Genomic DNA, 16029 nt, shown 5'->3' with positions numbered 1-16029 from the left:
CTACAAGTGATCGTTGAAGAGACTCCTCTGAAACGTATTAATTTCTTCATGGAATCCTAGGAGAAACCCAGGAGGACAGATAAGTAACAATATCCCCCATATGTCACCATCTAAAAGTTGGGGTGAAGCAGAGGACTGGTTGATTGATTTATGTCGACATTAGAATCGACTTTACTTAAGGAATTATTTGCGTTACAGGATATTGACCTACTTTGTTTAATTGAGGATATTGGTTGTGACTATACCCAAGGTTTAGGATCACATTCGGGTGCCGACTCCTCTTACAGATCCCGACATTACAATTAATGCATCCAACACCCTAGAGGTGTGCAAGGAGAGGCCCCCCTCATCTGTCCCATCCATATTTAACCTACAATTTCTCTATATGACCACACATGCACATTTCTATAATATAAATGCCACAGTAAAAAGTGATTGATCATTCACAATTAATCATTGGCGGAAACATGACACATAGTCACATTTAATGCTACAAACACTGCTACACTTACATAAGGAGGGATTCGAACCTTCAATACACTGTTTCACGGTTTTTATTGTTTATCTCACACTAGTCGACGAACTGATTTTCGTGTCTCTGCCGCTCACTGATTTACGAATAATCACCACACACGGTTTCCTTTATACAATTAATAGAATAATCTCACTCTCAGAACTAATCACTTTGTATTTTCATTTTTATTTATTTTTTATTTTATTATTCATTATTTACACTTGTGATGGAGTGTATGAACAAGTTTATAGTCATTCACTGGCACATGATACACAGTTGCGATTGCACATGTAGGCTGATATAATTAAGATATACAGATTATTCATTTATTCACACATATTAGGGGGTGTTGAGTTCAGAAAATTGTTTATACCAAGCGCAACATATTAGTATTATACTTTGAAAGTCTAAAACAAATCAAACAACGCGGTGTATATAACAAATCAAACAGTGCGATTCAATAGAAAATAGAATTCAACAGTGCAATTCAATAGAAATAGCATGAGCAGTCCTCTGAAGCAGACTTTATAATGTGCAGGACAACAGACTCTTTGATAATCCTTCACCTCCACTGAGTGCACAAATTACAAAGGGGGTGCTCACCTGGTTCTGTGGACCCACAGAGTAGGTATCAAGCACATTTTCCCTTAAGAGGGGAGGGAAGTCCATAATACTAGAGTAAAATAGATTCTTTCAGGCCATAGATAAGCTCAACAGATCGAAACGAAAAAAAGCAGAAGACACATAGGGGTTGATTTACTAACCTTATAAACACACCACGAACATGTATACACCTCTGTAGTGTGTTCCCTCCCAGCATGATCTATGGGTGGAATCTAAACACATTTGTAGTGTGTACACACCCAGCAGGTGTGTTGTGCAAAGCCCTGCATGAATTACAAGGTGATGTTGTGTAAATTAGCTCTATGTTGTGTTGCTTGCGTTGATGAATGTAGGAATGTAAATGCATGAGCTAACCATTTTTGTCTAAACTGTGAAGCAGCATTATATATGCATCATGTGCATGATTTTTCCATATATGGCATTAGTGGAAATATGCTTTTAGAGACTTTTAGCGTGCATGCATGTGTTTAGGTTAGTAAATCAAATAGTGTGTACCATCCAAAAATATAAAAAGAATTTGATAAAAACCATCCCTCAGAGGATTGCCTCAATGTATTTGAGTACAGCAGAAGTAATACAACTCCCGTCCGTCCGGCTCCACTGTAGTGATGATGTCAGATGCTCCGCTCACTTCAGTGGAGTCGGACGGACAGGAGTTGTATTACATCTGCTGTAATCAAGTACATTGAGTGAATCCCCTGTGGGAATCTTTTATGCTGGTTATCTCTTGCCATTTTGTGAGTTCCTGTTTTTATCAAATACATTTTATATTTTTAGATGGTATGAACTATGTGTCTTCTGCTTTTTTATTTTCGATCTGATGAGCGTATCTACGACCTGAGAGAATCTATTTTACTCTGGTATTATGGGCTTCCCTCCCCCTCTTAAGTAGGGAAAATGCACTTGGGACCTACTCTGTCCACAGGGGAGCACCCCTTTGTAATTTGTGCACTCACTGGGTGGAGGTGTCCCACACTGGGGCCGGTTCGATGGACCGTTCTCCCAAGCTGTGCTGAGCTGAAGCTTATGCGTTTGGCATTGCTGTTTCCTTTGGCTGCTGTTGTCAAGGCTAGTCAGGTGACTGGATGTGTAACTGGATCTCAGCTGCGGAACAAATGAGGTATCTGTTTATGAAGAGGAAGGTCAGTGAGCGGCTCCCTATTACACCAATTGCGGTAGGGAGACCGCACTCATCATTTACTTCCTTAGTAGACTAAGGGGAATGGCCACAGTGAGTTGTGGTTAACAGCACCCAACTCTGTCTCCCACAGATGACAGGATGTATCTAATGTGGTACTAGTAGGCAGTTATCAGCAATTCGTTTAAGCAGTATTTTAAGCAGCAATGAGCAACAGTACAGGTAATGGTGATGAATCCTTATACAGTCCACTCCACTTCTGAGACAACTCTCTCATGCAACTCTAATATAGACACTGACAGTACAACTGTGGTGGAACTTGCAGGGTTAGGCAACACAGACAGATATATCATGCACTTCAGCTATAGCACTATGGGTTAATTGCGAGTTAAACAGCAGCACAGACAGCAACAAGTTTGGGCAAGCACATGAGCATGTAGCAGCTTCAGCGGCACTTGGATCAGAGACCCAGGATACTTGCGGTTTGTAGTTTCGGCAGTGCTTAGCTCACAGCGGGAGAAGACTTTGAATTCGTCTGCTATTTCGGGGAGAGTGCGAGGTATCTGCAAAGTCACAGCTCTCAACGCCTGCAGGTTCTCTGTTCGTCACTCGACACTCCACAACGAGAGAACGCCGAGTGCCGAACAAGCTGACCTTTTACCCGTGGCGCCGCTCCCCATGGGCGGAGCCGGCGTGACGTCACCGACGAGACGACACGTCACTGGAGCACAGGGACACGCCGGGTAAGTCTGTGACAGCTGTACGGGCTACTGTGCTTCCTTTCGGCTAAACCGAAGGCTTCCTGCAGCCGAAGCAAGTTGAACGTTCTCCCAACTATATACCCAAGATGGTATCAGAAGACTGTTAAATTTGCTTAACTATAAAAAAAAGGAACCTTGCCTGCTTATAAGCAGGAAAAGCATTTGATGGAGTGCATTGGCTTTTTATAAGTCAAGTTCTGGAGAAATTAGTTTTTTTAGGAATGTTCCACTATTTTATTTCTATATAATTACCTGTGTAGTAGGGCAGGGCTCAAAAATTTAAGTCCTGAGCTACTAGCCAGGCCTTAAGAGTTACTAGCCACCAGTTGCCCCGCCTAACCCTTACCCTGCCGCGGCCTTAACTCCGCCCTTAAACACACCCTCTTAAATAATCTTATGATAATTCTTATCTTATGATAGTTGCCGCTTGTAAACGGCAGATTAGGGATTCCTGCTACAGGAAAAGCAAGTTCCTGACACAGGCCTGAAATATACTGTAGGTGTGAATGGGGCCTAATATACACATACACTAAAGGTGTCCATACACCTGCCGATTATCGTACGATAATTGCTGGTGATCCCGCGATCGTACGGTAATCGGCAGGTGTATGGGCAGTGTGCGACCGCTTCTACTGTAAGGTTGTACGACTTTCGTCTTCCAAGCACGCTGGAAAACCTTTTGGCAGGTTGGTGGCATGGTCAGAAGACGAATGCCGCACACTGCCCGCTCAGCACTGCAATCATCGCAAGTACGATCTGCCTGTCCAAGATGGGCAGATTGTATGAGATTTTAATGACCTCACAACCTTACAACCATAGCATAACGAAAGTTGTGCGATGGTTGTAAGGTGTATGGCAGCTTAAAACACAATAATACACTTCTCAACAACGTCCAAGATGGGCAGATCATACGAGAATGTAATCCCTGGTCGATCCCTGGTTATCTGGTGTGATTAGTGAGGTCTGCGGAAGATAACCAGGGATCGATCCTCCTCACATACATCCTTTCGGCCGGAGCTCAAAACTGTCAGAGCTCCGGCCGAAGGAAGCCAGAGCTGACAGGAGCTGCTCTGCAGTCTGCATCCGACACAGATGCAGACCGTGGAGCTGCTCCCGCAAGTCAGGTATGCGGTCTGCGACCATGTGACTGACATGGCACCTGGCTGAGGGCCACATAGTACCGGCTCACGGGCCGGAGTTGGCCTGCGGACCCAATTTGGTACTTGGAGACCCAAATTTCCACTCGCCCTCACCTTATTTTTACTCGCCAAATGCGAGCAGCCGAGTGGAAATTTTGAACCCTGTACTAGGGTCTAGCCCAAGAGAATGCTATCAGATTCCTTTACTATGACCAATGGTACCAGGCAGGACTATCCCTTATCTCCTATTACATTCACAATGATTATAAACTATTACACGCAAAGCATTAGGGATAACCAGCACAATAAGGGAATTATATTATTTGTGGATTATATTGTACTATGGCTACTGATTTTCATAATTTGCTTAAACATATCCAACCTACTTTAGAGGCCTGTGGCAAAGTTTCTTATTCCAGAGTCCAATCCTAGATTGTAGGCTATTGTGGGCTTCTAAATCTCAGATTGTGGGCTATTATATTCCCACTGCCTTTAAGAGTTATCTACAAACAAGGTATCCTAACACATGGGGAACTACCTGGGCATACAGATTTATGATCTTAACAATTTCTTAACAACTCGATGTCAACCTGTCTCTTCAACCTCAATAACTATGCAACCATGTAATTTACCCCAAAAACTAAAAAGAATCTCAGTTAATGAGCCCCAAGAACTAAAAAGAATCTCACGTAATGAGCTATCAATGGTAGACTGAATAGCATTTTTCAAAATGCCTATATTACTGAGATTATTATTTTTGAATGCTACCTATTCCTAAAATGTGTTTGGAACTATAAAAAAACCTGGATGTGTGATGACAATCTCATCTAAACGTAAGGGACATGGAGGTTTGGGAATTCCCATTTTGTATTCTTACTATGAAGCAACTCTTATTAACCTAATAAAGTATTGGTGGGCTGATGACACAGATAAGCTGTGGACTTATTAAGTTTGATTAACGTTTTTAATACACATATTCAATCAGAGTGGAAAACATGAGAGATTAACACTCTAGGAGACCTCTATGAGAATAAAGATGAATAAATGTCACCAGCACACAACCAGTATTGCAGTCCAAAGAGTTTGTTTACTGGAACGTCATGTCACCAAAACTAGCGCATTCGGGGCCACGCAGGGTCCCCTTCATCAGGCTTAGCAATAACTATATAAATCTATTACACATGCTAAATATCTTATGCAAGAGTAAAGTGTCATTGATGTTGTCCCTGAAAATATTATTAACACCAAATACAGTTTAAAGGCATCTCCCAAGTATGTAATTATGCAGATTGGTTTTCGTCTCATGTTGCCCTCAAATTTGTACAGAAAGCAGAACCATCTCTGCACAGAATGGTATTTTGTAATGTATTTTTGCTTTGGTACCTTTTGTTTGACAATCTCTTGCCTATTAGCCTTGAAAATGGCCAGAACATATTTCCAAGATTCACCCCCTATAGATGTCAGTGGGGTTTAGATTTAAGTTTGCAATATTCAGACTTTATGATGGGTTGATGAAAGGTCTTTGAACTGAACCAAGGCTCATCCCTACTCTTGAATTGCTTTCATACTAGATAGCGAAAAAAAAGCCTAATTTCTCTAGTTCATGGCCAGGTCATTTCCCGCGTTAACATTTTTCCACCTGCCATCATAATTTTTTAGTGTAGCATTTTTTACATAATTAGATTTCTTATTTTCTTTTTTGAAAAAAAAAAAGAACAAATATACACAATATACTGTACACAGCTTAGTGTTTATATGCTATTTTATTTTATGTTTTTCTTGTGAATGAGTAACATTGGTGTTCTTCCTATGTTGGCCATGTGTACCCCATACACATTAACGTAGGGGTGAGGGACAGATATCTAGGAGCCAATTTTCGGAGTATATAAATAAATTTGAGTACCAACAGTGGCAACAAAGTTCTTTTTCTCAACAAAAATAGATTGCTAGTCTAAATGCTACATAAAAGGACAATTCATGCCATTTTATATTAATTTAAATTGATCAAAGTTATTTCTGATGTCTTTGTTTTAGTAAGTTACTTTTGGAGTTTAAATCTGGCCTCAGCAATATAATGTAACATTTTGGAAAAAATATACAACCCAAAATGCCAACAGTAGAAGATAGTATAGCAAATATCTCTACAAGCACAGTGTTCTTTCCTGTAACGCTCATATAAGCTGGGATAAAAGCGATCCAGACGCTGCAGAACACCAGCATGCTGAAGGTGATGTATTTGGCTTCATTGAAACTATCTGGTAAATTTCTGGCCAGGAAAGCCACAATGAAAGTCACAGCTGCTAGAAGTCCCATGTAACCCAGGAGGATGGAAAATGCCACCGCAGATCCTTCATTACACTGAATGATAATTTTGTCAACATACAAGTGGGTGTTTCTTTCTGGGAATGGAGGAGAATAAGATAACCAAGTGATACTAATTAAAACCTGAAAGAAAGAACAAAGGAAAACCACACAATTGGGGATTTTTACTCCAATAAATTTCCTCCAGGGACTTCCGGGTTTGGTGGCTTTGAAGGCTGAGTAGACCATGATAGTCTTGGCCAAAATAGAGGAGATAGCAACAGAGAAGATGATTGCAAATGATGTCTGACGCAGCATACATGTTGTGTGTACTGGGCGGCCCAAAAACAAAAACACACAGATGAAACCCAACATAATGGAAACCAGAAGTATGAAGCTCAGGTTTTGGTTATTAGCTCTGACCAATGCAGTGTCCCGAAATGCAATAAAGATTCCCAAGATAGTAGAAGTTTTTAGAAAAAGAATCACAGAGATGATGGAAATCAGAAGAGTTATTGTATCATTCTGGTAGGACAGATATTCCACGGGTTTTGGATGACACGTGTTGCTGTCATTTGGCCACTGGTCTTCTGGACACTTATGGCATGATCCTTTGTCTAGATATAAAAGATTGCATGGAAGCGGTCAGCGCAGAAATATGGGAAATGTCATTATTAAGGCAATCAGGGGTTATAAGTCGTCTAAGTTTGGTAGTTTCTGACCTGTTATCTACCATAGTTACAAAGTTACATAGTTACATGTTATTGAGGTCCATCAAGTTCAACCTATTGCGTGTATGTATGTGATCCTGCATGTGTATGCGTGTGTACGAGTCCCTGTGTTATCTTGTTTTTAAGGGTACCGGTACCCCTGTATGTTGCGGTCTCAGAGGAAGTTGTCCAAATGCTTTTTTTTGTTGATATCACCATTGAACATCTTGTACATCAAAATCATGCCCCCCCCCCCCTAATCTCCTCACTTCTAGCATGAACATGTTTAGATTTAGTAACAGTAAACTGGACTGCATACTCCAGATGAGGCCGAACACGTGATCTATGCAGAGGCAAAATTATAGATTTGTCCATACAGTACATTCCCTTTTTAATACAGGACAGTACTCTGCTTGCTTTGTTTACCACAGCCTGGCATTGCTTGCTATTGTTCAATCTGTGGTCTACTATGACCCCCCAAATCTTTTTCCATTTCTGACTTCCCTAGTGGAGTTCCCATTAATGTGTATTCCTCTTGCCTATTTTTAACCCCAAAGTGCATTACTTTACATTTATCATCATTAAACCTCATCTGCCATATAGTTGCCCACTCCCCTATTTTATCCAAGTCCTCCTGCAGTGTTATAGTGTCTAAGTCCGTGTCCATTACCCTCCCAATTCTAGTATCATCAGCAAACACAGAAACATGGCTATTCACGCCCTCCCCGATGTCGTTAATAAACTGATTGAATAGTATTGGGCCTAGCACAGAATCCTGGGGCACGCTACTCATAACCCTAGACCAATCTGAAAAGGAGCCATTTATCGATATTCTCTGGACACGTTCCTGTAGCCAGTTCTCTATCCATGTACACCATTTAATCTATGCCCATAGACCTTAGCTTGTGTACTAAGCGTTTATGTGGTACTGTGTCAAACTGTGTACCATCACATACTGTTCCTAGCTTCTGAGTGTACTATATGGGAGGTCTGCCATTTGAAAGAGCTTTAAAGTGACATTAAACCCTCAGATTTTTTAACATAAAACAATAGTGTAATGTGTGCCTTACTGTAATCCATGGTTGTTTTCCTTTTCTTTGCTGCTCTTCCTTTTAAATCTGTATCTGTTCTCATGCTTGGAGAGAACTTCCCTTTTCAGCTCAGGGCCTCTTCCTGTAGTGCTGGCTCAGGTTACAGCCTTTACACAGACACCGTGTGAGACAAGGCAGTCTGCTGAAAAGGGAAGTTCTCTCCAAGCATGAGAACAGATACATATTTAAAAGGAAGAGCAGCAAAGAGAAGGGAAACTACCATGGATTACAGTAAGGCGCACATTACAGTATTGTTTTATGTTAAAAAATCTGAGGGTTTAATGTCACTTTAACTGTCAACTGCAAGTGACCTCTAACACCTGATGCAAGCTGAAGAAAATAAAGCTAAATTGGATGGGCAAAAATATACATTACTCATAAGTAAGTCTGCTATCTGGTGCTCCATTCCCGAGATTTCTACTTATTCCCTGTTCTGGTGACACAGCTTTATCAGACAGCAAGTAAGGATAACTCACCAACAGCAACACAAACAGAAGTTATTTTACTAAGTTATTATGGGAATGATAGAACCCCTATGAGCCTTTGATTGATGTCTGTTTCCCTGTTGCAATTTTTCTAGTCTGGTAAAACCAAATCAAGAGATGCAAAGTCACCAGTTCTCCAGATACATAATTGTTTCTCACAAATGTTTTGTGAAGAACAGCATCATGGACATATATACCAATGTTTTGGTGGCCTTTCAGGGCCTCTTTTATAAGGCAACATAGATAAGGGTATAAAATTCATTTCAGTACAGCGCTGCATGACGGAATAAATGTCAGTTAAAGTACCGCAGCGCTGAATACTGAAAAATGGCCTGGATGGGAAGGGGGTTTAACACCGCGGATGTCAACTGGTTAAAAAGAGGGACACTGTAAAATCGTCAAACATCAGTTTATATTCCTGTGATGCTGTTCTTCACAATACATTTGCATCCCATCATTTGAAATAAAAAGTGTCAACAGGACAAGAAACAAGGGGAAATCTCCAGATAGCAGCCTTTCTCAACTCCATCCCAAATTAGAGAAAAAAAAAGCTGGGGCTATAAATGCACTTTAATGCTTGAATAAATGTTCAGACATTTGGCCAGTCTGTTAATACAGTCACCCCTTGTCATACAACATATGTCACATATCAGATCCTCAAACATGTATCCAGATTTGCCTACAAGTACAGTATCATTATTCTTAACTCTGCTGCTTATGATGCAAAAACAGTTATTTCAATCAGATCTCATTTTCGTCTAATTGGTAAACACATCAGAAAGCCCAATGCAGTTCTCCAACCATGTAGATATCAGCCCACATGTCTGCGGTGCCTGGCTGATTATTGAGGGATCCTAGACCTTATAAAACTATACAAATAATAAAAGTAAGGAAGCAGAAGACAAAATTCAACAAAACAGCTTCCATTGATAAGTGGATAATAATTAGCTGATTAGTTCCAGGAATATCGGAACCTGGCAAAGCAGATCACAGCAATGCTTCTGATCAACTTCTGATGGAATGTATTTAACAATATTTACTCCTGTCTATCTGACATTGTGATACAAACATTTCATAATGTGTGAGATAAATCAGTAAAGAATGTACACCTGTCTCATTAGATATTTCTCCATCTGAACACTGCAAACATTCAAAGCAGCACCGATGGATTCCCCTCTTCATGACACTTCTATATCCTGGAGGACAGTCTTCAGAGCACGTAGACACAGGAACCTACATGAGAAACAAAACCAGCAGAAAAGTGCATAAACACTAATTGTAGAAAGTGTAATAATACTGTAATAATCATGATGTGCTTAAAGAGATCCCCCCACCCTTCCCTATTTGTCCCCTTTGGAGTGACTTAAATTTGCCCTAGTTCTAGGTGTCCTCAGTCCGGTGATGTCACAGGCGCTTTCACCCTCTTCTTTCTCTGGTGGGTAATGGTTCCTAAATAATGCAAAAGCAGAGCCAGGCAGACAAGAAGTGAGTTATATGACACTGGATGTTATTCATCTCAGAAGATAAGTCATGCTGGATCCCCAGGTGGGTGAGGTTGAGGGGAACAGGTGGTGAGTATCGCTGCCAAAGCTGATTTTTTTTTATTTTTAAAGACTGCTGGGCGGTCCAAGTTTATTGTAATTGTCTAAACAGGATTTGTCGTTTAATAATGTGGAAAACAATCTATATAGAGTTACTATATAAAGAGTTGTAATCCTTTTGCTCATAGGCTAGGGGAAGGATATTTCACCATAAGTAATTTGCAGCATAGGGTTCTACTTAGAAAGCAGACCCCTGATATTAGACCCCAAGTATGGGTCTCACTAAGAGTAATGTGAGATAACTTCTGATTTATGACCTCATCAGCTATGTGCTTAAACCTGACCCGCTTCCTTACTTTCTGGACATGGAGTAGTAGTAGTGTACATGACATAATTAAATTATAGAGCCTCATAATTACTCACATCCTACTTTCACCGTGCCATCCTGTCTCCTTAATGTGCCCCTTGAAGACCCTATGTAAATGCAGGTAGATGGAAGAACCCTCCGCACACCTCACAACATTCCCGACCTATGCAACAGTGGTGCTGGCAGTTATGACCATGGATGGTGCCTTGCAGACACAAGGCAAAAGACAGGAATCAACAGCACTCATATCATTCAATATGTCCATTTAATTGGACAAATCGTCACAATAACAATGCCAACGTTTTGGGGCTACACAAGGTCCCTTCCTCAGGGCGAAAAAGATGTGACTGCAGACTTTTTGAAAGCCAGAAATTGCATAGGACAAGGCATGCTGTAGTATTTGCAACACAATATTATAATGAGAAAGGAGCTGCGGACACAAAATATACATGACATAAAATAAACACCAATGTGAAAGTCCATGTGACAAGATGTATAATCAATGAAGATTAATCCATCCGGTAACAGTTCTAAATAAACTCTTCCACAAAGTTCAACCTCTTCATCGTGAATCAAAGTGCTCCAATGCTCAAACACCTCTCCCCAGCAGACTAGGACTCACCAAACAACAATGCCTATATTACAGATTGGCATATACTGTAGCACTAATACAGATGACTTCCATCTAACATAGCTTCCGGTCCTGTCTCTCCTCACTTGTGGAACCCCCCATATGGTAAACACAAAGGGAGTTCATGGTGAAGAACTTTTTGGAAGAATTTATTTAGAGCTGTTACAGGATGGATTAATCTTCATTGATTATACATCTTGTCACATGGAACTTCACAGTACTATTTATTTTATGTAATGCATGTTTTGTGTCTGCAGTGCCTTTCTTATTATAATATTATGTTGTATATTTTGGTATATTGAATTGAAGGCTGCAGCGATATTGCACATTGTAATATATGTTTTAGGGTATTGTACGCCTGTAGCGATGAGTTGGGTAGTTATATGATGTAGCATTTACTTGTCTGGGAACTGAGCAATTCACCATGGAGAGAATAAGTCTGATAGTCCCATATTCCAGCGTTGCACTAGGAAACTAATCTGTTATCATGTACATCAGGCTATAGCAGTTTACAGCACTTGCTATACACCTTTGGCATATCTTTGCATTCTAGATCATGGAGGTCCCGTTCTGGGAGGTGAGATATGATTACTGGCCTGTGTAATTGTAAATATATGGCTGCCAAAGAGATGATGTTGTTGTTGTGTAGTTCAACTTAAATCTGATGCCTTTGTGTGTGGTGACGTTTGCTTACATCTATAACGCTAGAGGATAGAAGTTATCATGTTGCATTAACGTGTTATAGGAATAATGACACTGACCTTGCCATGTTTCCAGATTATTAGATCTTTGAGGATAAGCAGTTTCTTCTCTTCAGGAAATAATCCATTGAATACGCCAATTTGCTGCACGTGATATCTCCCATCAGTGAGCACGGCATAATTATAAATGTAATAGAATGGGATCATCTCTCCTTTTTCATTAAAATACACTTTTTCTCCAGTGGGATCTTGGAAATTAACCCTTCTTAAATAATACTGGAACAATTAACAAGTATATTTTGTTTAGTCTGTTGTCTACAACCCTCTGCTTCCAGTAGTAGATCAGCAAAGTTACAAGTGGCTCCCTATCTAATAATAATTTCTCTAATCTAATGGGTCTGATACCTTTAATAGGTTAATAGATTAAAGCCCAACTCTGGACACCTTCATTTTAATATTTTTAGATGAGTTAATATTTTTGTAATTCAAACCCTTTATTACTGAAATCCATGTATTTGTTGTAAATACTCTGTATTCCTTCCCTGTAAAGTGCTGTTGTAGCTGGTTTCACACTGCATCAGAATGGCTTCTATGACATACACTATTGGGGGTGTCGTGTCTATTCCCCCTTTGTTCAGTTTTCCATTCTCACAGCACAGTCTGTAATGACACAGCAACTCAGCAAGTGATGAACAGAAGACAGAACAGAAAGCATGGGGGTTACTTCTCAAAGAAGTAGAAAGCCGCATGTAACACCTTACAAAGGTTCTAACCCAACACCACTTCATATATAATGCAAAAAAAAACATTCAAGCTTTATTGGAAATAACATTGTCCCATTTCCCACAAATTACACCTTAAAATGGAGCTTTACCCCCTTTCACTAAAAATAACATCAGCATGCAGCTCGGCATGCTGACATGAAATCATCTTACATGAATTAGTTAAACAAACTTGTTTTTCATTTACTTACAAATACAGTTCATCTACTTCTAGGTCCAGTTCTGGCACAAATCATGTAATGTGCTAAAGCATTGCATCCTGGGAAGATTACATCAGCAGAGCATTACTGACAAATCTCATCTGAAATTGCACAAGATCTCAGGGAAAAGATTTTCCTTCCCTGAGATGATGTGCATGGTCACATGTGCCAGATTACCCGGAAGTAAAGGGAGATCTAGTAACCTGCCCTTAGTTAACATGGCCACTGTCAGAAGACTGGGAAAGAAAAGAGAAAAAAGGTATGCAAAGAATACAAAGCAATTATCTAAGTATTTGTTTGTAGATTGTCATGACTAAACATTTCTAAAGGTGTGTTTTTTGGTATTTTAAAGATATGGGTAAAGTTCCTTTTTTAAGCATTAAATACAGTGTATGAGCTTCACCAATACAGCCAGCATTACAACTTCTATTACTCTGAATTGAATCAGTGTCAGTATACTGGACCCTGCATATCACCTTACCTTCAGTATATGTCTATGACTTGTAACGCTTGTGTTTTGTTTCCTGGATGTAAATAATTGCATCTCATGTAGAGCATGTGCCATGGCATAGACGGTTCTGTACACTTGGTAAGTTATTCCAAAACTCTGAGTGTAGTATATATGATCAGGAAGCTCACTAATAAGTATACTTCTGTTACATTTGTAAAGTCTAATTCCATAATACTTTTCAATCATCTTGGTAAGAAATGGATATGAAGATTTACATCCAAAATGAATTGCCATGATGTGTTGAGCTAATGAATTATTAGGATTACTTGTAAGGCTGAAGTTTTCTAAAAACATTTTTAAATTGGGTATTGTATTAGTGATAGGGGTAAATATCAAACTACCATGGAGGGAAGCTTCCCCTCTGGGTTTTTGTGGAAGGTGAGGAAGTGGAGTTGCTGGAGTAATTATTGTCTTCTTATGGCCAACCGTGCAAAGTGTTTCAATGAAATGCCCCATGGCAAATGAAATGGAGCCACAAAGCACAACAACAGTAGAGGTTGAATTATTGAAAATTTCATTTCTTACATCTGATATATAGTATCCTTTCTTGGTGTGACCAGGTGGTAATTTAATAGTATACTCAATGCAAATGCCATGTTTAGCAGCCTGTTTGATGAGCTCCAGACTTTGTATCTCTCCAACATCATCATCAGTTGTAATAATACCAATCCATGTCCAGCCAAAGTGGTTCAGTAGCTTCACAATTGCCAGATACTGTATCTGATCACTGGGCAGTGTTTGGAAGAATGACGGGTAGACTTGTTTATTGGTTAAACGAGGATCTGTTGCACCATAGCTGATCTAAACAATAAATTAAATACAATTTCTGATGTGTTTGTAACCATTTGTGTCCCTGAGCCCCTTTACCCCCTTGAGTCCGAGAGCACTTTAGTTTTAGTTTTGAGATGTTTCAGTTCCACAATGTATGCCTTTTACTTTTTCTTGTCTGCCCTAAACATATTATGCATTGTTTTTGTCAAAACATCTCTCATGTAGTAAAGAGAGGGGGATTTTTTACATGAACTCACCTACTACAGCCATTACAAACAGGTTTTAACATTATGGAGAATGGGAGAGGGAATTGGAACTATTCAACTAGCTACAATAATGTGTGACTAGATATTGAGTATCAGATATTTTGTGGCAATATAAACAATGCATATTAAAGCAGCAAGCACAAAGTGACAAACCAATTCACTTAACAAAACAATAAATAAAATATGCCACGCTATTTAGCTAATATATACAACACCCCGTGCACCCAATTTCTCATATAATATCAAGACGCTGCCAAAATCAAGGAAGAAATAAACAATCCAAATGTAGATTAAATATATATAATAATCAGTAATATGTGCCATAAAATAACAATCGTGAAAGGCTATATATGTAGTAGTGAAAGAGCAATGTCAATTTCTTGAATGCTCCATCTGATCCACCACGTGTACCACTCCGCACTTTCACTCCCCGAGCTACGCATATTATTTCAAGACCTCAATATAAAAACTGAAACTGAAGATCCCCTTGTTTTCTGGATGGGGTAAAACCCAACTCATCCAAACACTCGAAGCAGAAGTTGTTCTGAATCTGTATCTTGCTCTCTCTCACAGGTCCATCAAAATTTTTTTAAAAACACACACTGCCTTACAATATAAAACTTTTATTGTTAAGAAATTTACTAAGGTAATATAGAGCAATCTAACTCCATATATGATCTTATAAAACCCACAGAGGAGGAGCAGCAATTCCATTTTCCATTTTGCACCACCTCTATTCCGTCAGTGGGCACACAAGTGTGCCCTTCTCCCTCACAACAGAACCACTTCAAGAGCACTTTCCCTATACATGATGTGTGTGAAGGCTGTTGAGAGTCATGAAAGCAGCACTGTTCTGTTGGGAAAGAAATCAGTAGTGGTGCAGAGGAGGGCAAGGGATTGTTAGAGTTCTGTAGTCTAAAAGAGAACTAAAAACACTGATTTCAGTGCAGCAAAGCATCTTTGTTTCACCTAAAACAGGAATTTACGAGTTCACTGGATATAAAGTAGATCCAAAAGTATTTTTCTGTACTGCAGTGTTAAAACTAAAGGAAATGTGCATGTATTGTAGAGATGTACTAAATATGTTTTATTTTACCCTGACATTTGAGGTAAAGATTGCATATGGATGTGCTATGTGCTCTGCCCATAATTCCTAGTACCCATGTAAAAAAAGAAAAAAAATTACCTGTCCTCTACTGCAAATTAAGAGTACCCCACTCTTATCAGGGGCAATACTAGAAATCACAGGGCCACATATCAAATTTTATGGGGCCCCTCCCCATGCAAAAAAACAAAAAAATGACATTGAATAACACAAGCAATGCAGACAAGCTTGCCGAACTTTTGTGGCGATGTGACTACTTGCAAAAATATAAAAAAAGGTATTTTCACTGAGATGTATTAGAAATTGTTAGCAGCACACATAAGGGCAATTGGGCGGCAATATTAAAAACATGCTTTATTTTATAGCCTTTCCCTCTATATTAACACTGACA

The 16029-nt window shown here is 39.6% G+C and overlaps 1 protein-coding gene across 1 annotated transcript in view; it reads right to left on the bottom strand.

The window, feature by feature from the left end:
• Window positions 1-16029, bottom strand: part of LOC108795641 (extracellular calcium-sensing receptor-like) — a 25828-nt gene continuing 9799 nt past the window's right edge. Inside the window, exons 3-8 of the mRNA XM_018566932.1 lie at window positions 9873-9996; window positions 6219-7094; window positions 4076-4107; window positions 2732-2839; window positions 2095-2242; window positions 1-56 (exon numbers count right to left, since the gene is read on the bottom strand). Of these exons, the coding sequence (XP_018422434.1) occupies window positions 1-56; window positions 2095-2242; window positions 2732-2839; window positions 4076-4107; window positions 6219-7094; window positions 9873-9996 (1344 nt within the window). The remainder of the gene's footprint in view (window positions 57-2094; window positions 2243-2731; window positions 2840-4075; window positions 4108-6218; window positions 7095-9872; window positions 9997-16029) is intronic.

This window comes from Nanorana parkeri, unplaced genomic scaffold, assembly GCF_000935625.1.
Source record: "Nanorana parkeri isolate BGI_ZX_2015 unplaced genomic scaffold, ASM93562v1 scaffold989, whole genome shotgun sequence".
Lineage (NCBI taxonomy): Eukaryota > Metazoa > Chordata > Amphibia > Anura > Dicroglossidae > Nanorana > Nanorana parkeri.
The sequence above is the reverse complement of the archived record's forward strand: the minus strand, read 5'-3'. Positions and strand labels throughout refer to the sequence as shown.